Genomic DNA, 26,639 nt, shown 5'->3' on the forward strand with positions numbered 1-26,639 from the left:
CGTTTGGATATTTGTCTCACTTACTAATGTGCATTTATAATGAAACAAATGCACGTTTAATATAAATATATACACGCACATATATATATATATATCATTATCATAATAAAGACAATAAGCATGTATAATATTACTATTGCTTATTACAGAGTTAACTTCATGGATTGCCAAAAAATATTTGCACCAGGGCCCTCTGTTGAGTCGGACTGCTACTGGATCCTCCATATTGACATTAACTGGGACTCCATACGCAGCTTCTTCTGATATGAACTGATGATACAACTCTTCCTATTCTTTGTATGTGATTTTGAACTGTCAGCCTTCTTTGGACTCATTCTCATTCTGAAATGAAAATAAAATAAAAAAAGGACTGTGTAACATCTGTAAAAATATATTTAAAATGACATGAGCCCCGAGAAACCCCTCAAAACATCATTAATATAAATGTTAAGCATTTGAAAACAGTCTTTTAAAAATACAGTTTGGTTTATTTCCAAGCTCTGAAACAAAAACAATGCCAGAAGCCAGGAAATATTTTTTCAGGATGATTTGTCATTTTGCCAGTTTCACTGATTGATTGGAATAATGTTGAGATATATATAAAAGGACATTCTAGTGAGTTAACGAAATGCATGCTGGGTATTTGTCAAAAAAATTAAATCCAGACTAAAGAATTTAAGGTCAGGTAATCTTTTTTAAATTTTCCATTCCAAAAACTATGAGAAATGAGAATTTTACAGATTTTGCAATTTGGGTTTCGTAAACTTTCACGGAAGGTTATTACTTTATTAAGGGCCAGATTGGAGAGCAAAAATGCGCTTTTGCAAGCACGATAGTCACACTCCACTAGTAATTACAGCACACGCAATTGTGTGCTAGTATTAGAGGTGAGACGCAATGCGAACGCAACCTCACATTCACATTGAAGGGAAGCTTTGCGCTTCCATAGGCACCAATGGGAGCCTCGTTCTTATGCCGTGAGACATGGCAGAGAACCTAGGGCAGCAAAGGGTATATACAGATATATTTACAGTGAACGCACAATCCCCATAAACTGCAATGTAACGGCACTTTTCAGTGCCATTTTTTTTCTAACACCTCACAGCCACTAAATTTAACCCCTAAAAACTGCTTTGTACAGTTATTATATTAACAATGAAAGATGCTACTTTTTGTTTTGTTACAAAAGGCACTATACAGTTTTTTGGGGGGGCAAATGGGGGACATTTTTAAAGTTAACCAGAGATATGATCTCTGGTTCATTTTCGGAGCGCTAATTGCAACCACGAGCTTGCGGTAGCATTAACCTTGTAATGGCTAGTTATTTAGCTTGCGCCAACAAACGGGCGAATTTGTCCGTTTATGGGTGTCCAATAAATTAGTGCTATACTTGTAATTTAGCCCTAAATAATTAATGACTGTCTAATATATTTGAATTTAGTTTGTTTTCACTGCTATATATAATAGTATATATATTATTATACAGTTATATGTACTATTTATTTGTACATTTCTTTGAAACAGGAATACATTTTATTAAAATCATAAATGAACATTCTGCTGACTATATTTTACTTGAGTTTTATTTCCATAATTTAAAAGTATGAATTAAACTAGATTTGTATTTCTTTTTGCATTTATTAAATCAGGAATCTAGTAAATGTAACGCTACTGTGTGCATTCAATTATGGGATAATGAAAACATTTTATATAATTTTCACTTTTCCAAATCTTAACAGATGCATAGTCATATTGCAGTGAATAGACCCCTATGATATAGGATAGATCCTAGTGTTAGATTGCCATTAAATGCATTGATGCCTTTACATTCTGTGAGGAGATATTATTTTTGATTGTACATTTAAAATGGAACTTTGAGTTATGGATTCATTTTAATTCACCATGAGGACTGAATTATAAGACACCATTTAAAATATGCTGTAGAAGTTTGATTTATGCATATTAAAAAAACTAGGCATACAACCACTGTTGTGACTATTTTTTTAATAGTCTGTTGACATAGCAATCAGTGGCCAGTGTCCAAGTCATTATTTTCAATGGCAGCATGCTCCTGAGTGTTCATTGCCTCAATAGGAGAGACATTGTATATGAGCTACCTTTATCTAAGGAGCACTTGTGAACTTCCTGTCTTTGAAAACACTGGTTCAAAAGCTCTGCTTTCTAATTGGCTATATCACCCCCCTTGAGGATTTTTAAAACAGAGACACTTACAAAGTTATGGAGTCTTGAGGAACAGGATAAGTTTCATTTGCAATATACCTAAACAAAACATGCTACAACATGGTTTAACGTTGACTTAATGTAATGAATACAATTTATACAATATTTCAAGATTTGCTGGGTTTGACTGACTTGTAAAGGAACTTCACTAAAGAATAATGCAATTCAGTGTTTCTCAACTCCAGTTCTCAATAGTGATGTCGCGAACAGTTCGCCAGAGAACAGTTCCCGGCGAACATAGCTTGTTCGCAGCGGCGGGCAAACATATGCGATGTTCGATCCGCCCCCTATTCATCATCATTGCCTAAACTTTGACCCTGTATCTCACAGTCAGCAGGCACATTCCAGCCAATCAGCAGCAGACCCTCCATCCCAGACCCTTACACCTCATGGACAGCAGCCATTTTAGATTCATTCGGAAGCTGCATTGCTAGTGAGAGGAGGGACAGTGTAGCTGCTAATTTAATATGGAAATCGATAGCTAGGCTAGTGTATTCAGTGTCCTGTCTGTGTGTACAGGTGACTATTACTGTGCATAATTATTAGGCAACTTAACAAAAAACAAATATATACCCATTTCAATTATTTATTTTTACCAGTGAAACCAATATAACATCTCAACATTCACAAATATACATTTCTGACATTCAAAAACAAAACAAAAACAAATCAGTGACAATATAGCCACCTTTCTTTGCAAGGACACTCAAAAGCCTGCCATCCATGGATTCTGTCAGTGTTTTGATCTGTTCACCATCAACATTGCGTGCAGCAGCAACCACAGCCTCCCAGACACTGTTCAGAGAGGTGTACTGTATTCCCTCCTTGTAAATCTCACATTTGATGATGGACCACAGGTTCTCAATGGGGTTCAGATCAGGTGAACAAGGAGGCCATGTCATTAGATTTTCTTCTTTTATACCCTTTCTTGCCAGCCACGCTGTGGAGTACTTGGACGCGTGTGATGGAGCATTGTCCTGCATGAAAATCATGTTTTTCTTGAAGGATGCAGACTTCTTCCTGTACCACTGCTTGAAGAAGGTGTCTTCCAGAAACTGGCAGTAGGACTTTTCTCAGTTCATGGGCAGTTATTTTGCGCCTTGGTTTTTCCACACGCTTCTTGCGACCCTGTTGACTATTTTGAATGAAACGCTTGATTGTTCGATGATCACGCTTCAGAAGCTTTGCAATTTTAAGAGTGCTGCATCCCTCTGCAAGATATCTCACTATTTTTGACTTTTCTGAGCCTGTCAAGTCCTTCTTTTGACCCATTTTGCCAAAGGAAAGGAAGTTGCCTAATAATTATGCACACCTGATATAGGGTGTTGATGTCATTAGACCACACCCCTTCTCATTACAGAGATGCACATCACCTAATATGCTTAATTGGTAGTAGGCTTTCGAGCCTATACAGCTTGGAGTAAGACAACATGCATAAAGAGGATGATGTGGTCAAAATACTCATTTGCCTAATAATTCTGCACACAGTGTACTGTGCCTACTTGCTCAGTGCCACAACCAGTCATATCTGGTGTAACAGTAGTGTAAATTTAAAAAAAAAAAATTACATCAGTCTGCTAGTGTAATCTAATTTCAGTTGCCTGCCTGCCACTGCCAGAATGTGTGTCAGGCTCACAGCATATACTGTGCCTACTTGCTCAGTGCCACCACCAGTCATATCTGGTGTAACAGCAGTGTAAATTTAGAAGAAAAAAAAACTTTTACATCAGTTTGCTAGTGTAATCTAATAGCAGTTGCCTGCCTGCCACTGCCAGCCTGTGTGTCAGGCTCACAGCATATACTGTGCCTACTTGCTCAGTGCAACCACTCATATCTGGTGTAACATTAGTGTAAATAAAAAAATAAAAAACCTTTTACATCAGTCTGCTAGTGTAATCTAATTTCAGTTGCCAGGCCAGCCTGCCACTGCCAGCCTGTGTGTCAGGCTCACAGCATATACTGTGCCTACTTGCTCAGTGCCACCAGCATCCTCAGTGCAGTAATATAATAGGAGCATCTTGTGGGTGGAGCATTTTCTGTTACCCCAGGAAGTGATTGCACGTGCAGTGACATCAGTGAGGACAAGGAACGGGACATGGCTAGCTTGGTATCCAACCTTGTGCAAATGGGTAGTTTGCGGTTGTGCAAATGGACTGTTTGCAGTGCGTTAAACGGGGAGTTTGGTCTGTCACTGTGAAGCGGGCGTAACCCTTACACTACCTGAACAATACAACATCATACCTGATGTTTTAAAGCACGTTATTCCAAACAATTTAGGAATTTTAGGTGATTTATGCCCTTTATGGCTTAAAACCAGACTCTGCATCAACTATGTAATTTTCCATGGGAGTTTTTCCATGGATCCCCCTCCGGCATGCCACAGTCCAGGTGTTAGTCCCCTTGAAACAACTTTTCCATCACTTTTGTGGCCAGAAAGAGTCCCTGTGGGTTATAAAATTCGCCTGCCTATTGAAGTCAATGGCAGTTCGCCCGGTTCGCCCGTTCGTGAACTTTTGCGGAAGTTCGCGTTCGCTGTTCGCGAACGCAAAATTTTAGGTTCGCGACATCACTAAAAGTATCTCTAAAATGCCACATTTTCCTCAATACTTTAACTAGTACATTGCTGAAATAATCAGTTGAAGGGTGAGAGTAGGTTAGTAGCCATGGTTACTGATCAGCTTATTATTTCACCTGGACTCTAATTTTTTTTCTTTACCTGTTTTAATGGAACACTAAACACTTTGAGATTGCAGTATACATTATTTAATTGTGTAGTAAACAATTTTTGCAATATATTTAATTATTTATTTCTCTACATTTCCTGCAATATAACTCAGAAAATTGTTGGTTTTCTCAATTTCACTGAGTTTCTATAAAGTAACGGTCACTGCCATGTTGAAATCTAGGTATCGCATTTTTTGCACACTCACTTTTATATCTGTCTTTTTTGCCCTCAACAGAAGAAATAGATATGGGGAAACCTTAGTTTCAACATGACAACCTGCATTACTTTATAGAAACTAATATGTTTAATAGAAACTAAATCTTTTGGTCTTCATTTATCAAACTGTGGATGCAGCTTTGGAGCACCTTCAGTGCAGGCTTTCATGTGCAGCCAGTAGTTAAAGGGACAGTCAAGTCCAAAATAAACTTTCATGATTCAGATAGCGCATGTCATTTTAAACAACTTTCCAATTTACTTTTATCACCAATTTTGCTTTGTTCTTTGGTATTCTTAGTTGAAAGCTAAATCTAGGTAGGCTTATGTGATAATTTCTTAGACCTTGAAGGCCACCTTTTATAACAATGCATTTTGACAGTTTTTCACCACTAGAGGGCATTAGTTCATATGTGTCATATAGATAACACTGTACTGACGCACGTGTAGTTACCTAGGAGTCAGCACTGATTGCCTAAAACGCAAGTCTGTCAAAAGAATTGAAATAAGGGGCAGCTTGCAGAGGCTTAGATATGCAAAACTAGGGAATTTGTAATAAAGGGATTATCTATCTTTTTAAACAACAAAAAGTCAGATGTTAACTGTCCCTTTAAGAAGCAGTGGTCATCAGATTGCTATTTCCTAACCTATAAAAATTACTGCTAACTTGTCCAATAGGGGTGATTGACAGACCCTGCTCATGTACGATGCCGGGCGGACATGTTCTGGGCTGACAGTCATTAGATAAATGGGGCAGTATATCTTCAATATTTAAACAATTAATATAATTTTTTATAAATCTACATATTTTTCTCAGGTTGCACTTTGGTTTGAATAAATTATTTTATCTAGCATGTATTAGTGTTTAATGTCCCTTTATCTGACATTGCCCTCACTTCAAATTGTGCCAAGATTAATAAATATGCTTCAAACATTACAAAGTCAACAAAACTAACTAGAGATGTGTATTTAAAATTAATACTTATAGTTATGTTAATATTAATTTCAAATAATTGCAGAGTGATTGTTTTTAACGTTTTAGGGCTAGATTACAAGTGGAGTGCTAATTTATTGCTCGCCGGTAAATGGGAAAATGTGCCCGTTTGCAGCGTGCGATAAATAACCAGCCATTACAAGTGACTGGTTATTGATACTGCGAGCTTCCAGTAGCAATTAGCGCTCAGAAAATTAACCAGAGGTCAGACCTCGGGTTAATTTCTAAATGTCCCCCATTTACCCCCCAAATTTCAGTATAGTAATCTTTATCAAAAAATAAAAGTAGTAGCATCTTTATGTTTTAATAAAGAAACTGCACAAAGCAGTTATAAGGTGCTAAAGTTGGCGGGTGTGGGTTGTTAGCAAAATGGCACTGAAAGTCTATGGGAACTGTGTGTTCCTTGTAAATATATATGTATTTACTGTATAATATATATATATATATATATATATATATATATATATATACATATTTATGTGTTAGTATGTGTATATACACATATTCACACATAAATATATATGTATATATTCATATACATACATACATTTTTAAAATTGCTGCCCATTGCTGCGTGACTTACCCCCTTCGCTGCACTAGTTCTCATGCAGTGAGTCTATGGAAGCAGGCTCTCATGGGCACAATGCTTCTGTGCAATGCGAACTAGAAGAGAGCCCTTTTCAGTTAAGTAGATGAAAACATGAAAAAACATATTTCTCATATCATATTTATTAAAGTGTTATAGTGTGTATTTACTGTAAATATTTCACATTCCAATGTTCTGCACATAGAAGAATATGTTCTATGTATTTCTAAAGAGATATTCCTATATATATCTATATATCTATACCTATATATAATCATATAGGTGTATATATATATATATATATATATATATATATATATATATATATATATATATATATATAGGTATAAGTATATAAATATTTATACGTATATTGATCTTCCCAAAAATAAAAACACTCAAAGAGTCTTGATGCTAAATAAAGAAATACAATCCATATGTAACATTTCGGGGTTACCCCTGTCCTCAGACAACAATTTACACACAAAATATCTCCTCTTACCTTACTTATACCCCTTCAACATCAAGTGTTTGCCAATCCACTGTCGGCGGCGTTCCGGAAGCCTTTGATTTCATCATGCGTCCGTAGCCCTCTAACCACGCATAACATGCCCGGATCTATGTCAACCCCAGCGCCACCACACAGCGTCCAAGGTAACTCGTAGTGCACCTAATATGTGTAATATGATAACATCAAAAGTGTGTAAGTGACAAGTTAAAGACATATATTTAAAAACAATCCACATGATCATTATTGGTTGGTCACTTCATTGTATTCTGTCATACCACTGGGCCCCAGTTACCCATTGTTATCTCTATTCTATGGGATCATATGTATACACCATAAATGTAATAATATGCACTATTTTGTACCTTTGTAAATTTTTCATATACTTATTCTATACACATGATGGTTCCCAAAATAGGTAAAACTGGGCTAATAGATTGCTCAGAGTGTCTAGGTTGTAGATCCAGCTTGCCTCGCATTGGAGTAGGGTTCTTGTGCTATCCCCTCCTCTCATTGGTGGCGGTATATGATCTATTATAGTATACTTTATGTCAGAGACTCAGTAAAGTGCCTAGTCATTGGTTGTTCAGATTCATTTTTCTCTATGGCTACACTAATTGCCATATGGTTTGTCATACATTTTGTCAAGGTATCCACTGTTTTCCCCACATAGAATTTCCCACAAGGACAGTGTAGGAGATAAGTGTTATTCCATTGTCTTTATATTATGTGATTGTTGATTATGCAATTCTACTTTGTTTAATGGTCCTTATGAACCAAATTCTAATAATATCAAATGTATGTTATCATCTACAGATGACAGCTTTCATTTATATATATACATTTTTAAAAATTCAAGTAATCTCTCCCTAGTGTATGTATTCCCCCAATATAAATAATTTATATGGCCTGCTTTTTAAAATTAAATTATAGATGTCAATTTTAAACATAATTTCTGGCAATTATTTTTAGTTGTAGTGACATGTAAGTCAAAAATTTATAATGTAAACACAGCTTACTTTTAAAAAATAATTAATAGATATCACATTTATTGCTTTTTTGGTATTGTTTGTTGAAATGTAGTGCTTTTCTGGATATTCTTGTACTTGTACACTTGTATGTTTGTAAATATGTTTGTAACAATGTAATAGATCCCAGAACATGTGCACTCTTCTGAGTCTACCTCAGTATGTTCTCATACAAATGAACTAAGGGACGGATTATCTAAAGGTCTCTGGGCCGGTCTGATTGTATAAGAATACTCGCAGTCCTTCTGTTTCCCTGGTGGAATTATATAAAGACATTTTTTACCATGAAAACTGGGTGTCTCCCTAAGGGATCGATATATCAAGCTGGGGAAGACAGGGTGATGACTGCTGCTTGATAAATACTGACTGCAGATTCTCTTGTGAGAACCTGCAGTCTTAGGCAGACGAAGGACTTGATAAATCGAGCCCTAAGGGGCATATACTTCCTTTTCCTATGGGGAGGAGATGCATACATTACAAAAGTGTACAATTAAATGCGTAATTTAAAAATTATACAAAACAAATATTTTAACTATTCACTTTAAAAATACACAGGAAAAAAAATTGTATTGTTAAAGGGACTCTCTACTCCAAAAAATGTATTGTTTTAAAAGATAATCCCTTCATTTCCCACTCCCCAGTTTTGTATAACCAACATGGTTATTTTAATATACTTTTTACCTCTTTATTAGATTATATCTAAGCCTCTGCAGACTACACCTTTATCTCAGTTCTTTTGAGAGACTTTCATTTTAGCCAATCAGTGATGACTCATAAATAACTCCATGGGAGTGAGCACAATGTTATCTTTATGGCTCACATTAAATAGTTTTGTTTAGCTGTGAAAAACTGTCAAAATGCACTGAGATAAGAGGGGGCCTTCATGGTGTTAGAAATTAGCATATGAGCCTACCTAGGTTTAGCTTTCAACAAACAAAGAATACCAAGAGAACAAAGGAAATTTGATGATAAAAGTAAATTGGAAAGTTTTTCTAAAATTGCATGCCCTATCTGAATCATGAAATTTTAATTTTGACTTGAGTGTTCCTTTAAGGTGCATCATAAATTTGAATAAAATTCTTCACAAAAAGTCGTATTTTATCGAAAACGTAAAACCTGTATGTAAATTACACCGGAATAAATAATGTTAAAAATGCACAGCGTAAATCATAATTTAAGTACATTAAATGTGCATAAAAACACATACAAATTTGTACATATTTTTTCGTAAAATAGGCTAAACAAAGGTGTGTATGACATTTTTTCTCAAATCCCAGCGTAATTCTCTAAACATTTCTGCCCTACAGTTTTCATAGTTTTTTTCTCACAAATGAAAATGTGTTGCGAGATTGTGACAAAATACTTGAAATACTTAATACCCTAATAGAAAAACACATGCTTTAAAAAATATAATTATAAGATGCTATACCCAGAAAGCAGTGTAATGTGATTTATATTGACTACAGGATTTAATTTTTAAAGTGCGCCCCCTTCTCAGCAAAGTTTCCCTTTCCAGCGCGCTTGATTAATTTCAATAGGAGACATTTCACCACTCGCAGGGACTGACCCTTTTTTGAGATAATTCCACCAGTGCAGCCCCTGCGAGGGTTGGCATGAAAAAAACACTTCTGATCTGGCAAGGTTTAGATAATTGGCCCCTAAATTTCAGTGTAGAATATAAAGGAAAATAGGGAAATTGTAAATAGAATTAAAATGTAAAGTTTTTTTTTTAACTGTACACTTTAGCTGAATTATTAAAGTTTTGTTTTGACTTCTATGTTATGCTATTCTACAGTGTTCAGTTGTGCTTTAAAGGGACAAAAAACACAATTTTTTCTTTCTTTCATGATTTAGATAGAGCATGTGATTTTAAACAACTTTCCTATTTACTTTTATTATTAAAGGGATATGAAACACAATTTTTTCTTTCATGATTCAGATAAAGCATGCAATTTTTAGTAACGTTCTAATTTACTCCTAATATCATTTTTTTCTTCATTCTCTTGGCATCTTTATTTGAAAAAGCAATTATGTAAAGTTTAGTGGCTTGCCATTTTTGGTTCAGAACCTAGGTAGCACTTGCTGATTGGTGGCTACATTTAGCCACCAATCAGCAAGTGCTACACAGGTTCTGAACCAAAAATGGGCTGACTCCTAAGCTTGCATTCCTGTTTTTCAAATAAAGATACCAAGAGAAAGAAGAAAAAGGGATAATAAAGTAAAGTTAATTAAAATTCCATGCTCTATCTGAATCATGAAAGGAAAAAGTTTGGTTTCATATCCCTTTAAAGGGATAGTAAACACCAAAAATTGTATTGTTTTAAAAGATAGCTAATCCCTTTATTTACCATTCCCCAGTTTTACATAACCAACACTTATAGAAATATACTTTTTACCTCTGTAATTACCTTGTATCTAAACTTCTGCTGACTGCCTCCTTATCTCAGATCTTTTGACAGACTTGCATTTCAGGTGTTCTAAAGGAATCCGTCTACTCCATAGGAATGTGTATACCTCGTCACTTCCGGTGACGTTTGTCAGCTGGTGGAGGTTTGTGGCGCTCACTGCGCCTGCGCTAGAGGCACAAACTCCTTACAAAAGCTGATTAGAATACGATCAATTATGTGGCACGCGCACGTTACTAATCATTGAACCAGCTAGGGTGATAGCTGAACATTGAGTAGCTATTCCATGTTTAGTTAAGGGAGTCTGGGTACATTAGTGGAGTTATGTGTCTGCCTGTCAGGGGAGTGGATGCAGGATATGATGTTGAGCATAATGACACTACGAGTGTATAGTAAAACAACAGCATTGTAAACTATGCATTTATATGGTAGACGTTTTCATTTAAGACACCGGACTTCTCCTTCTCCCTAAAGGGCTGGACCCTTAACAGACAGCTGGAAATCGACAAGCGCTGGAAAACATTAATATCACTGATTCGGCCTCTCTCTCACACCCATCCCAATCCATACCCAAGTTCTTTTTTTTTTTTTTTTTTTTTTTTTTTTTAATAACTAAAAAAAGTAGCTTTATTAACAACTCACAAACACACATTTCAAATTAAATGTAGCATTTTGTGCCCCAGTCTTGTATACAATAAAATCTTTTATTTTTAATCTATACAAAGCATTTAAAATATTCTGGCAGTACTTGCTATCAAAAGATTGTAGTGGAAATTAAATGGTTTTTCATAAAAAATTGAGGGGAAAAATCATTCAATATAAGTGGTACATATAAAGTTATTTTAAAATTTGAGCGAATGCTCTTAGATGTTGAGTAAAGTAAAAATGAGAATGAAAGATCTGAGTATAAATGCTACTAAAATGTTTTTTCCCCATCAAAATATTTCACTCACACTCAAACTATTTATCACCAGATAAGACACACAATATTTTAATTATATTACGCAATTTTTAGTGAATCAAAAAAAAAAAAAAGTAATGTAAATAAAAGATAGTTGATTCTAAATACATATATTTATATGCTCTCCATAGCTTTGAATTCACTGAGAGCCTGAACAACGTTGACATGTTTTTTCTGTGATGCACGTTTAATTTTAGTTTGCGTTTCATCTTGTTTTTCTCGTTTGACAAGAGGTTTCTTCTCTGGAGCCTTCATTTTCCATGAGACGGCTGGAAGATTCAGAGATGCCATTCCTTGGGACTTTTGATACTTGGTGGAAGCTACATAGGAAGCTTTAACCGTTTGTACTACAGCATTCATTAAGTTTTTGGCAGCTTGTATTAAGGACATGGCACTGTCCACTCCAGAAACAACAAGTTCACCACCCAGGTTATTAACTTCAGCCTTGACTTTGCTGCAGATATTTAACTGATGGCAATACAAGGCAATACGCTGCAGGTATGCTAGGAGATCTTGTTTACAAGCAGAGTCTGGGCATTGGTCAGCGATTGCTCTTCCCAACTTATCCATTCTTGATCCAGCCTCTGCAATCTTCTTAGCAGCACTAATAACATCAGATGTATTTTTCAATGGCCCCTTTCCTCTTGTAAAATCTGTCATTTCCATCATTATCATGCACATTTGTTTAGCTAATACAATGATATCATTTCCACTGTCGTCCCACTTAGACACTTCAGCATCCAATTTACTTTTTTCTTCTTGGAAGCTTGCAACTTGTTCAGCAATTTTAGCTTTTTGTTCCTGTGGAAGCTGAGCCATTATAGCTCTTGCACTTTGACCGGCAATCAACTGGTCATCCTCAGTCTGCACGCTGGTTCGGCTTCTCAAATCAAAGTCCTCAGTCTCAAAGTCAGAATCATCCAACTCCTCCGGAGTTCTTATCATCAGTACTGCTTTTCGGATGTCACGAATGCCATCATACACTAGACGTGATGCATCAATTAATTCATTTTCATCCATTGGCTGATTTGTATTTCCACTGAGAGCCTCAACTGCAGCTTCCACTTGTTCCGTGAAACTTGGCATTACTGTGTTTGAAAGAAGCTTGGTGGCTTCTAAAACTTTCTCTGTGTAAATACCAGGTTCATAATTATCCATTTCAGAAGTAACAACATGTATGACTCTTGCAGCGCGACCTCGAATTGCACCAGCTGTACGATCTAGACCATCAACATCCTTCTCTTGTAGAGCTATGACGCATTTGTTGACATCTTCCAAAATGTGGTTCTCTGAAACAGCCAAGAAGTCATCAATTGATGTAATATCATCAACAGCGTCAGTCAGAACACGTACTTGTCTCTCCCACTGCTCTTTGAAAAGATCCATGGTCTCTTGGGCAACTTTACTGTGTGGCTTGGCTGCTAATGCCAAAGCTGCATTGATCACCTGAGGGCAAAGCGCTTCAAGCTGACTAGCAGACATACGAACAAGCTTTACTCCTTCTTCATTGTTGGATATTGAGCACGCCAGATTGGCAACCTCAATAAGTTTATTTGCATGTTCACGAAACACTTGGGCATATTCTTTAACTTCTTTCTCATTTCCATTCTTTGCTGCTTCAATCAACACAAGCAGTGGCACATTGGTCTCCAGAAAAGAGTCAGAAACATGGTCCATAACAGCCTTACGCAGCTGTCTACGCAAGTCTCTGGTCTTTCTTGTCATTTTGTCTATAGCAGAATTGAGCGCATCACTTCTCTCTTTACGTCCAGTATTTCCCATGTACTATGAAAGCAGGTCTTGCAAAGCTTGTCGAACTGAATTACATTCAGCCACTATACGTTCCCGACGGTCATCACGTGTGCAGGACGAATCTGCCATTAGGGCTGCTCCACTGATTATGCTCTCTAGGCGTTCCTCCAGGGAAGGCCTAAATCGTTCTTCACTGAAGCTGTAAGGATCCACAATGATTTGAGTATCAAAATTGTTGAGAGCATAGGCTAACTCTCCACCTCCTGGCTGATTAGCACTCTCCTCAGATGAAGTCGCTTGTGCAGCATTTGAGATGCCAGTGACTGCTTGCTGAAGCTGTTTATAGATCAAGTCCCTATTGGCCTTGTATGCTGCTACATCTGGATGCTGTAGACATGCCTGTGAAGCTGTGTAAAGTATAGGGATGTTCTTCTGCAGAATCCCACGGGCTGCAGCCATCTGATCTCTGTGACCCACATCTTTCAGTTCCTGCTGACGTTTTACAGTAATTGCATTTAATTTGTCCACTTCAGCCCTTAGTGCTTTGTACTGGATTCCTAAATCTTGCTCAGTGCCAGCATTTCTTAGTTTTACTATTCCTTCTTCAACCACTTTCAGCTGTACAAGTAGTTTATAAACATCAGCCATGTCTGCCAGAATAAGTAACCTAGTCACTGCTGACAACAAAGCACGTGCTGCTCGGACCATGCTTCCACGTTTCACTGAAGAGCAAGGATCATCAGCAAATTCTCCAGAGGAACCTCTCATCAAGTCACCCTGTTTACGAACATCTTCTACTGCTGCAACAAGCTCTTCTTTGAGGAACTGACTTTCCTTCGCAATCTTGTCTCCTTTCTCCAAGAAATTTTGGGTTGCTTGTTCAACAGATGCACGGCCTTTCTTCTTATTGGACGGGCCTTTGTTACTTGAGTTTACCAAGGTTGTCACCTGAGAAACTAGTGGCTCAAGCAACCGCTCAACTGCTAAAGTCCGTATTTCTAAGCTTTTCGGGTCCCATTTGAAATTTATATTTCCTGTATTTAGAGTCATTTCTCCGGCGATGTTTTATCCAGAAAGAATGACCAGGGCGGAGGCTCAGGCCAATGGCAGCCGCTTTGTCTTAACTCTCAAATTCCACTTTATCCCAGTCAGTGAACTCAAAGGAAACAGGATGAGACCGGCTGTGCTCTTGCCTCACCCAAGTTCTGTACTGACACACATTACAGAGATCAAAGCATAAAATAGAGCTCCGGTGTCTTAAATTAAAACGTCTACAATACAAATGCATAGTTTACAATGCTGTTGTTTTACTATACACTCGTAGTGTCATTATGCTCAACATCATATCCTGCATCCACTCCCCTGACAGGCAGACACATAACTCCACCAATGTTCAATGATTAGTAACGTGCGCGAGTCACATAATTGATCGAATTCTCATCAGCTGTTGTAAGGAGTTTGTGCCTCTAGCGCATGTGCAGTGAGCGCTACAAACCTCCACCAGCTGACTATACGTCACCGGAAGTGACGTAGTATACAAATTCCTATGGTAGACGTTTTATTTTAAGACACAAGCATTAGTGCTGACTCTTAAATAACTTCTATTCATATGAAACACATGAACTAACACCCTCTAGCTGTGAAAATTTGTCAAATGCATTCAGATGAGAGGCACCTTCAAGGGCTTAGAAATTAGCATATGAGCCTACCTAGGTTTAGCTTTTAACTAAGAATAACAAGAGAGCAAAGCAAATTTGAGGATAAAAGTAAATTACAAAGTTGTTTAAAATGACATGCCCTATCTAAATCATGAGAGTTTAATTTGGATTTACTATCCCTTTAAATGTTCTTCATTTTCTTGGTATGAGCAGCTATACACTACTGGGAGCTAGCTGAGCACATCTGGTGAATCAATGAAGAAAGGCATTTATGTGCAGCCACCAATCAACAGTTAGCTTCCAGTAAAGCATTGCTGCTCCCTAGCCTACCTAGGTATGCTTTTCAACTAAGGATACCAATAAAATGTTGCAAATTATATAATAAAAAATAAACTAGAAAATTGTTTAAAATCACATGCACTATCTGAATCATGAAAGAAAAATGTTGGGTTTGGTGATAAAAATAAATTTTAACTGGGTCTGTTTTGTTTGAACTCATTTTAACTGACTTTGCCTTTTTAAAGTCTGCACAAAAACAATAAGTCTGCTATACAAACTGGTTTAAAACGTAAAGTCAGATTCCATTTTAAAAGCAGTTGATCCTTTTATTGAAATTCAACTTTAACCACATAGCCTAACCTCATCCACAGCGCTAAACTGGGAGCTCTAAGTCAGTTTTTAAAAGGTTTTATACAGGATTTTTAGATCAGTATCTGTGCATATTCGTCTGTATAGCAATGTCTATTACATGCAGGTATATGAAAATTGGTGTACACTGTCCCTTTAACCATGCAAAGAGGTTAAACACATTGTTTAAAGGATCAATAAATACAGTAGATTTGCATAACCAACAAATGCATAATAGAATGACGAATGGAGCTTGATGCCCCTGTTTTCGTGCAAGCCTTCAGGCTTGCCGGAAACAGCAATTATGAAGCAGCAGTCTAAAGACCGCTGCTCCATAACTTGTCCGTCTGTTCTGAGGCTGTGGACATCAATCCGCACGATCCTATACAATCGGGCTGATTGACACCTCCTGCAGGGGGCGGCATTGCACAAGCAGTTCACAAGAACTGCTGGTTCAATGATAAATGCCAACAGCGTATGCTGTCTGCATTTATCGATGTGCGGCGGACATGCTATGCTACATAGTATCATGTCCGCTCGAACTTTCATAAATCGACCCCTTAATCTGAATTTCAAATTAGTAGAAGATTTTTTCCTGACAAATTTCAAAGTTCCTTTAATTAGACTGCCACCGGTTTCATGTGACAGCACTCAGCCAATCACAAATGCATTTACATATATACTGTGAACTCTTGCACATACTTATGGATGTAAATTTGACATTTTTTTAAACTTGCATACTTTGAATCCAAAAGTTTAATTTTGACTTTAGTGTCATGTTAATAAATATAGCAAGTATAGGAGACTTGAAATGCATATAAGTTTTTACTATGAAACTTGCACATTCTCAGTAGGGGCTTGTTCCTCAGAAGATGTTCATATAAAAACATTGTGTACATTTTTATAATGAAAGTACATTAGAAAGTTTTTTGTTTTATGTTTCTTAATTGCATGTTTTGAATTGTGAATGTGCAATGCAAAACTTAACAAGGCTGGTGAATGGTGATTACACGTGCGGTCAGCTCATAGGCTAGTGAGGCAGTGGCTATAATATGCCTGAGAAGCACATATATGAACCTAATAGATGTAACTTAAATTTACGATTAAATTAGCAGGTTACACAATGACGATTAGAATAGTATCTGATAGCACAATGTTATCTATATGACACACATAAATTAGCAGTCTCTTGTTGTGAAAAAGCTAATAAAAAAGCATGTGATAAGAGGCTGTCTGTAGTGGCTTAAACAGTCAGACTACTTACTGAGAGCTGTAGTAATAAAGCATGCTCTTCAGTCAATGTTGTTAACTTATTAAAAAGCAGCAAATTACCAGAACACATTAAAAACAAAATATTCACAATAAAAAGTTCAAATAACCTACCAGCAAAATGTTGGAAACTATTATCAATATCCAACACTCCTCACAGTCAACAGCCAACGTTGTTAATAAGTAGAAAGCTTACAGATCACATTAAAAGCATTAATATTAACACTATCATTTAACAGAATGAGGAAAGCTATAAACCCTACCCCTTGCTGTGCACTTCTTCCTGCAGTCCTTATTCTCCCCTCTTGTTTCTAGTGAAGCCTGTGCTAGTGGGAGGGTCCCAGACTGGATCACAGTAACAGCAAGTCAGTGAACATCAGACAGGGCCAGCCCTGCATTCTGCATAACAAATAATGCCAAGAAGAGTTTAAAATGTGTTTTTACTTCTCTGATTGGCTCCCTCGCTAAGAGGCATCATGAAGGATGCCTCCTATTGGTCATTATTTTTGCTTCAGGTAGTTTTAAGGTAGTTTTACCACCAGTGGGTGGCGCTGCTGCTATTGAAGAAATGTATCCATGTTTTCCTATGAAGAGATACAGTCATTTATGATGCCTCTACATAGCATTACATGGGTGGGGGGAAAAATTATGATTTTTTTAAAAAAAAAATTTTAAATTAAAATTAATTTAACTAAACTTTGGTGCAATATGGCAGGGGCGGCAGTGCCTCCCCTGCCTCCTATGACTGCACATCCCCATATGCCTCTCTTCATTGTTTTGCTAGATAAGATAAGGACAGAATAAATAATGCATTGCTGTTTGGAGCTGAATTTATATGTAAACTATAATGTAACAATGTTTCTTATTGCATTCTGTAACTCTGTGTACAATGTGGTGAGCGCCTGCAGTTTCAAGCCTATGGAAGTCCATCTCATAACTTTTCAGACTTCGATTTTTTTGAGAAGAATTATAAATGTGCATATTTAATCCTTGATTATCTTTTTGTATACATTGTTTATATACTGCAAATCACCCCTTTAAAAGTTCAAGTGATTCCTCTTGGAAAAAGAGAGTATGTCAGGAATGGTTTGTAACTTTGTATTGCTTCCTGTTACTTATTAAACTGGGGACCTCTAGTTAGGGGATTATTCTTGAAGGGAATAGAGCAATGAGTATGTATAGTAATGTGAAATGTGATGCTGTTTCTTTCCATATGCACCAGACACCTTGCCTGGTTTTGATGCCTTAACAGCTGTCTTGTACTTACCAAGGAATATGTGCAAATGTCATATACTACGTGCAAACAGTTATAGCAGTCTAAAGTGAAAGCAAAAAAATGTTTTAGTAGAAAAAAAAAATAAGCGAATACAAAACAGCTTTGCTTTAGTGGTAAGCATTGTTCAGTATACACAGTCTAATTTTACTAAATGTATTTATACAGTAGATAGATAGATAGATAGATAGATAGATAGATAGATAGATAGATAGATAGATAGATAGACAGGCAGACAAACAGGCAGACAGAGAGACATGCAGAAAATGAGACAGACAGACAGACAGACACAGATAGATAGATAGATAGATAGATAGATAGATAGATAGATAGATAGATAGATAGATAGATAGATAGACAGACGGACAGGAGGACAGACAGACAGAGACAGACAGACAGACAGACAGACAGACAGACAGATAGATAGATAGATAGATTGATAGATAGATGATAGATACATAGATTGATTATAGATTATTCTTTAGCTTTTTTCCTTTTCCACTTACATTAAGTGGACATGTGCTTTACTGGATAGGTTGAAAACCTGTATTCTTTTGTTCTATAAAAAGGGAAGTAGACTTTGAGTCTCTAGAGAAGTTTCTTTGCAACAGGTGCACCCTAGTGTCAAAAGTGCTGAAAAGAGAACTCAGTGCTGGCAGCTGCCAGAATTTTAGCTTCCCACTATGTTTACATTAAATAACATAGGTTATTTTTCTCCACGGATATGGCTGAATTTAGTGGTCAAAGAATGAATGGATCTGAAAAAATTCAAGAGTATTTATGTAGCCTGATATCAATAACATTGGGAATAAAATGTATTTAATTTACCTATATATTAAATTTCTGTTTTTGTAAACAGATATATAGAGATAGTATGTGATATATAAAATATGTGTATATGTATTGTGTGTGTATGTTTGTGTGTATATGTGTGTTTGTTTGTGTGTGTATGTATGTCTGTTTGTGTGTATGTGTGTTTGTGTGTGTATATGTGTGTTTGTGTGTGTGTTTATGTGTGTGTATGTATGTTTCTCTGTGTGTGTGTGTGTGTGTGTGTATGTGTTTTTGTGTTAGCATATGTGTGTCTGTGTGTATATATGTGTGTGTTTGTGTGTGTGTGTGTGTTGTATGAACATTTTTTATTTTTTATTTTAAGATTTACTTGGATAAATGGATAAATAAATGATGCTCTGAATGAACTTTATATTTAATGTAATTTAATTGTAAACATAAACAGGAATCTATATTATAATTGCATTTATATAGATTATATATATATATATATATATATATATATATATATATATATATATATATATATATATATATATATATATATATATATATATATACACATTCATACATATATATTCATACACGACAGATGCTATTTTAAACTATTAACCAATACTAATAAATCTAATCTATTACAGACAAAGCAAGGACCTAAATGTATATAGATTGAACACACACACACATATATATATTTAAAAGGAATGCTGTAGCTACGTTGTGTTATTTCTCAGTTTTTTATATTCACTGCTATTATATTTTTAATTGTAACATTTCAAACGTGTTTGTAATTTCTTTGTGTAACACAGAGCTAAAAAATTAAGCAAATGGAATTTGCCTCTAATTTACGGCTGTAGACATCCATTAGTTATGTAAAAGTATTAACTTATTTACGAATTTTTAAAAGCTATATTTATTTAACTATATAAAAACTATTTATAAATTGCACAGTTCTCTTCAACTGGTATATACTACAGTGTGTAAGGCAGTGAAACTCTTGCAAACTAATCTCTCATAAACTTTTTTTTCAGAAACCTAGAAAATTTGCAAACTTGACATGATAACCTTGTTCAGAGAGTTTGTGCCACTCATTTCTTTTCTTCAAATAAATTAGACTTTAAAACACACACTAAGACATGAGAAAAACAAACTGACAAACACATAGACAGACATATGGTTGTTGCATAATTCTGCGTTTGAATCAGTTTTTTCTAATATTTGATATTACGAGTTACCTCTATTTATTAGCATACATGCAGCATCAAACATGTTTATTACATTGATGGTCTAACAGAATGATTTCAAGTTTGTACATAATTCACATGCCCATTTATTGAGCAAAATTCAAAGTCTATACCTTGACAAATTTATTCTTTAATGGTAATTACACTAAGTGATATAGAAATAATGGAATGCATTATAACATTGAAAAATGTATTTTGCCATTATTAGCATTTTGTTTTGCAGAGCGCATTAAATCCATTTGCCACATCGCCCTCTCTTGGTCAGAATGGGTATAGCATTAAATTACAAAATCAAATATTTTAATAAATCCTATCTTCATATATTAAATATCTAATAAGTAGTCATTATACACTTTATTATATATTATATTTATATAAATTATTATTATACCTCATACAATAAATGTGTTCATTGTTATCTTTCTGTAAAGCAGTATCTCAATTTCTGCAAGTTTAAATTGGACTGGTAGTTACTAATCACTTCTTTAAATTATCTTATTTGATATTTACAAGCTGGAAGAAAATATGCTCACAGATAAAGTAAAAGTATTTTTATTGATGAAATCAGAATAATGTTAACATTAACAACTGCGTTTGAAAAGAAAAAAAAAAAAACTATGGCTTCCAGTACCCCTGTTCATAAGTTGTTCTTCCATCAAACAAAGTAACTAATACCCTACATATGGAAGGCACAACATCTGCAAATAATTTATACTGTACAGTAAAATTACGAGACTCCATAAATAAATTCAATAACATCTATACGGCTCAATGACATTGATTGTCCAATTTGTGTATAAACTGAATTATAACCGTGTGTCATTTGTAGAATAAATTAACTGCTAATATCCTTTCATGTTGAACCACATACCCAAGATCTACATTTTTACTATACAATTGCATGAAAGCCACAAAAGTAAGTTATAGCTTTAGGCTACAGATCATATTTCGGTTTGATTTTATTGTTAAATTACATTTTGACTCAATTATTATTGGTTTAAAAATAAGAATTATGAACCTATTTATTAATGCATGTCTAAAAACTAAACTAGGATGTGAAAGTTGAGGTGTCTGATTATTTTAGTGTTGAGTGAGAAAATTTTCGTAATGTGGATTTAGTTAACTCACTATATATATATATATATATATATATATATATATATATATATATATATATATATATATATATATATATATATATATATATATATATATATATATATGTGTGTGTGTGTGTGTGTGTGTGTGTATGTATATATTCATTCTAAGAAACCGTTTTCTATAGTAGGCTAATTATATTGATGAAACATTAGTTTATTTCAACTTGGGAGGAATAAAAATGAAAAAAAGGAAATTAATTTTAGGCTTGATATCAGAAGACCATGTTATAATTATATAGATTGATTCTATAAATCAGCACAATACTGAAAAGTTTTTTTTCTTGAATATATAGAAAGTCATACAATGTATCTGTAGGCTGTCACCACCGTGCCAATTTTTCATAGGAACTATAGAAAATATAGTTATTATTTTCATTTCAAACACCCTCTACAAGCTAAGAATAAAGATTTTGACTCTGTTTTAAAAAATATATTTTTTATATATAAAACTGTACCTGATTTACCTATTGTTAATGTGATTATGATTAGCTTAATAGAGAAAAGACATTTGCAGTGTATATATGTGTGTAATGTTGTTTCCCATGGATGTAGGATATAGTTCTTCAATATATATTACCTCTATCAATCAATTTATCTATATATCTATGTATCTATATGCCTATCATTAGATAGATACATATATTTATAAAAGCATAAATGGTTACACTGTATAACAGTGAATATATATATATATATATATATATATATATATATATATATATATATATATATATATATATAAAGCCACACACACATATGGATTATTCGAACTAAAATAAGTAATTTGTGTGTAAAGGGATTTGAGAATTACTTTACAAATATCCTTTGTCTTCTGTATTATTTTGAAAACTATTATATTAAAATCATCAGACGCCTAGCAACTGGGTTTATTCGTAAGTACTCAATCTCATTAGTATTCGTCTAATTATATACACTTAATGACATATTGTAAACACAACTTCCATTGTGTTCCTGACCTCAGTTTCAAAACTAATTATTAAAAGGAGGAACTTGTACGTAATTCTGGATCGCTTTATATTGTAGCACTTGAAATTGAAGGAAATATATATAAATAATTGAACAAAATAATATAGCTTAAACTACTGTTTACTTCCAAAAAAAATGACCTAGTTTCCTCTCCCAAACACCAGTAAGTTGAAATGCTAAATATAAATTATGAATGCATTTTATACAAGGATGCATGTAATTTTCAGATGCTATGAGTTTAATTGATTAGTACTTAAACATAAATATATAAATGCCACTAAATATAATATTCCTGTATTTAACGATTTAAACATTATTCTTAAACTATTGGACAGGTGACTATAGACAGACATTTCTCTGTGTTATGTCTTGAGATTAGCATTTCATGAGGACACACAGCATTGACAAGCAGGGTAAAATCTTCCCCAAGTCAGGCTGGTTATTTGTCCACCAAGTCTTGTTTTATTTTTGGATGAGTGCACCTCCTACAGGTCAAATCATAGATCTATCTCTGTGGAGTAAATCTAGAAAAGTGTCACTTTTAAGAATTGTATCTTTAAAATTATTTATAGAACGGATGGGATGCAATGTATAATACGATTTGAAGACGTTTATTTATATATAAAGTCTTTATTAACAAATAAATTGTAATGTATCTCGTTGATAGAATGTCATATATATATATCTATATCTATATCTATATCTATATATATATATATATATATATATATATATATATATATATATATATATATATATAAAGCTATAGGAATGTTTATTTTGTGTCAGTTATATCCTTTTTGGGGTGTAAAGTATAACAAAATGACCCTTTATTTTTAAATATTTGTTTCTCATACCTTATTAATCAAATTGAGTGTGTTTTCAGCTCTGTATAATTTGCCTTGGAAACTGGATCAGGTTGTGAATTATTTGCGGTAAAGAGGTCAAACTGTGTCACCTTTGAAGGTATTATTGCTGTTTTAGATCTAGCAACCAAAGCTTGCAAATGGAACAATAGATAAATGAGGATTTAACTTTTAAATTACTGTAACTATTACTCTTTTTTTTTGCTGGCATTAATTATCCACCTAAGCTCATTTACACATAAACACACTGTAATCTATAGTGTTTCTACACACAGTACCTCTTCATTAGAGAAAATGTCTCTTCCTTTTATACATGAAATACACTTTTACAGCGCATATAATTACACGGTATGATGCAGTAAATTTATTTAAACAAACTTTTATTAACTTATTTTTAAAAATAAATGTTTTTTACTATAAATGTACACTACAAATTACACACACACACTATATATATATATATATATATATATACACACACACATATATATATGTATATATTGTGTATGTGTACATATATATGTGTGTAAACTATAGATATATAATAGATAGATAGATAAATTAGTTAGACTGTATATCAGTGCATATATATTATTATTATTATTATTATTATTATTATTATTAGGTATTTCTAGAGCGCCAACAGATTCAATATATATACACACCCACACATATAAGTTATATTCCCCAGAATCACCTAAGTGTAAACACATAAGAGAAATAAGAATCATTTGTAGAAGCTGCTTTGCCTTCCCAGCAAGTGCTGACTGGCTAATGGAGAGAGGATTACTTACAATACAAAAGCCAGCCTGGCTCTCCTCCTCCCTTGCTCAGTTCACAAGCAGTGAAGGAGGAGGTGGGGGGCGGGTCACAATGGATATGCAGATGACAAAGCTGTGATGGACAGCTCCGTTTTCCAATGTCCCTCTGAAAACTCCAGCGCTGCTTCTTGCCTCAACTCCTCACTTCATACTCATACCCCCCCCCCCCCTCCACCCCGTACAATCCACCCACAAGTCACCCTCCTCCTCCTCCTAAAAAAATACATACTCACAGCAGGCGCTGGGGGAGCTGGCTGGCTGCAGGAGCTCCTTATGCAGCAGCTTACTTCCCTGATCACCTAGAGCACTCTGCTCTACAACTCCTTGCAGTGCCTCTTCTCCCTTTCTCCACTTCATGATCTGCTTCTCCCCTCGATCACACTCACCGTTTTGAATAATCCTCTGATTGGATTTATAACTCTAAATGATCACACACATAATAGATTGATCTCCGGCTGGTGGTGGTGGGTGCACAAGAGGGGAGGGTGGAGGAGGCAGGACACTTTATTTCCTTGCATGAGTGAGGACAGAAGCTAGAAGCCACAGCTGAAAAAGAATAAGAGCAGAAGCGCTGTCTTTATTGACCTCGCCCCCCCTCCACCCCAAAGCCCCCTCCTCTTTTTTTCAACCCTGATCCTTGTGTAAGTCAACCAGCACCGGTGATCCAGTTCTGCAGCAACCGGGACCTGCAATGTCCTATCCTCAGGGTTACCTCTACCAGCCTCCTGGCTCGTTGGCTCTTTATTCCTGCCCTGCTTATGGGGCTTCAGCACTGGCTGCCCCTAGAAGCGAGGAACTGGCCAGGTCCTCTTCAGGATCAGCCTTCAGCCCTTACCCAGGGTCTGCTGCCTTCAGCGCCCAGGCAGCCACAGGCTTCAGCAGCCCCTTGCAGTACTCAGGCGACCCCACCGGATTCCCTTCTTACATGGTAAGAAGTCTGCAACACTCACATTTCCTCTTATCACTAGTGCCACTTCACTGCTTTTTCTAACTTTTTTGTTTGTTTTACTTTATCTTTCACATCTATTACATTTATGTGGTTCCCAACCTTTTGATGTTTTTAGTACTTTTTTTTAAAATTCATTTGAGACTCCTACATTTTTTTTTTTCATGTCTACAAAAACTGTAGACCTCCATTCAATAGAGCTATATAAAATAAATAAATATTGTGATCTAAGAAAAAAATGGATTATTTAATAATGTATGACTTGATTATTTCAATGTTAAGACTTTATCCTGAAATAATTAAACATTAAATACATTTAAAATCTTTTCAACCTCAGCACTAATTTTGTTTGACAATCTAGTTGAAAAGAATCGCTTTAGATAGATACATTTCTATTTCCAGTTTGCAAATGTAACATAATAAATGTTTCCCCATTCCTCATATCCCCCCCCCCCCCCCCCCCATATTTTAAGGCATTTAATGTTTTCTTTTATTTGGGCAGTTTGTTTTTGTATTCGGCAACTAAATATTTGCAAACACTTATAACATATTTGGTTCAATAACTCTTATATTCAAAACAATGTAAGCTTTCTCAAAATCGAACAATTGATTTTTAAACTAAGTTGAATGTGCTCTTTCAGCTGTAAAATGATTGTACACACATTATTCGCTACTATGTGCACAGTTAATCGTAATCAATTTGATAAAATGATCAAAATATAATAATAAAAAAATAGTTTAGGCCGGATATTCATTTTAATGATTAGTCATATTGAAGTTTTAATTAATATTTGATTTTTGTTGCATAAAAATGATCTCGGGAAAATGTGATTCTAAATTTGCAATGCGGTTATTAATTTAATAATTGGATAGGTAATTTAAACTGTAGACACATCATATTACTTGCTTAGACTTCTTTGTAAAAAAATAGAATTTAGTTGTATTTATTTGTGTTAATATTAATGAATTACTATACTGTTTGTTTTACTTAAAATATTAGAGAACTCTTTAAATATAATTAACATAGAAATTAATGCTTTATCTTGATTTATTTTCCTCTTACACATTATATGATTAATGTAAATTTAATAGTTAAAAAAAAAAACAACAGATGAAAATGTTTTTTATACATAGGTTCAGTTTTTCACTGTGTAATTTGTTTTATATTATATATAACCCCTAAAAAGCTGAGATAATATGAAGAGGTTGACTTGGCGTGTAAATTGTGTTTAGTTACTTAGATCATATCCTTAACTTTCCAACATTATGCAAACTTTAATAATGGCAATTTGAACGTTAAAGACCGAATTAAAATGCAAATTGACTTGCATTTGAACAATTCTAAGCCATGCATATCTTCTGATTTGCAAATTGGTTTTACAATGCATTAGATCAGTGAATCGCTCAGAGAGGCCATTGTTATATACTATTTAAGAGTAAAAGAACCTGCCTTTTGAAGCTATTTAGAAAACTGATTTATATCAAATCTACCTGTAGATCTCTGATAATAAACTACCCTTTAAATTGTCTATTTTATTCTTCTTACCACAATCAGTAGTAGAAATTAGATTTTATGTGTGTTT

At 34.8% G+C, this 26,639-nt stretch overlaps 2 protein-coding genes and 1 long non-coding RNA gene across 3 annotated transcripts in view; 1 reads left to right on the forward strand and 2 right to left on the reverse strand.

The window, feature by feature from the left end:
* Window positions 1–24,623, reverse strand: LOC128660509 (uncharacterized). Its single transcript, XR_008402539.1, has 3 exons — window positions 24,344–24,623; window positions 7,262–7,429; window positions 1–342 (listed from the first exon to the last, which is right to left on the reverse strand). It is a non-coding gene; the product is annotated as an uncharacterized LOC128660509 (long non-coding RNA).
* On the reverse strand, window positions 11,314–14,602 carry LOC128660507 (catenin alpha-1-like). Its single transcript, XM_053714403.1, is given in 1 exon segment — window positions 11,314–14,602. A coding segment is annotated over 1 exon segment (2,688 nt). The 5' UTR covers window positions 14,464–14,602; the 3' UTR covers window positions 11,314–11,775.
* The window catches only part of IRX2 (iroquois homeobox 2), a 6,587-nt gene continuing 4,305 nt past the window's right edge, over window positions 24,358–26,639 (forward strand). Inside the window, exon 1 of the mRNA XM_053714404.1 lies at window positions 24,358–25,038. Within this exon, the coding sequence (XP_053570379.1) occupies window positions 24,802–25,038 (237 nt within the window). The 5' untranslated portion in view covers window positions 24,358–24,801. The remainder of the gene's footprint in view (window positions 25,039–26,639) is intronic.

Source organism: Bombina bombina, chromosome 5 (assembly GCF_027579735.1).
Source record: "Bombina bombina isolate aBomBom1 chromosome 5, aBomBom1.pri, whole genome shotgun sequence".
NCBI classification, from domain to species: domain Eukaryota; kingdom Metazoa; phylum Chordata; class Amphibia; order Anura; family Bombinatoridae; genus Bombina; species Bombina bombina.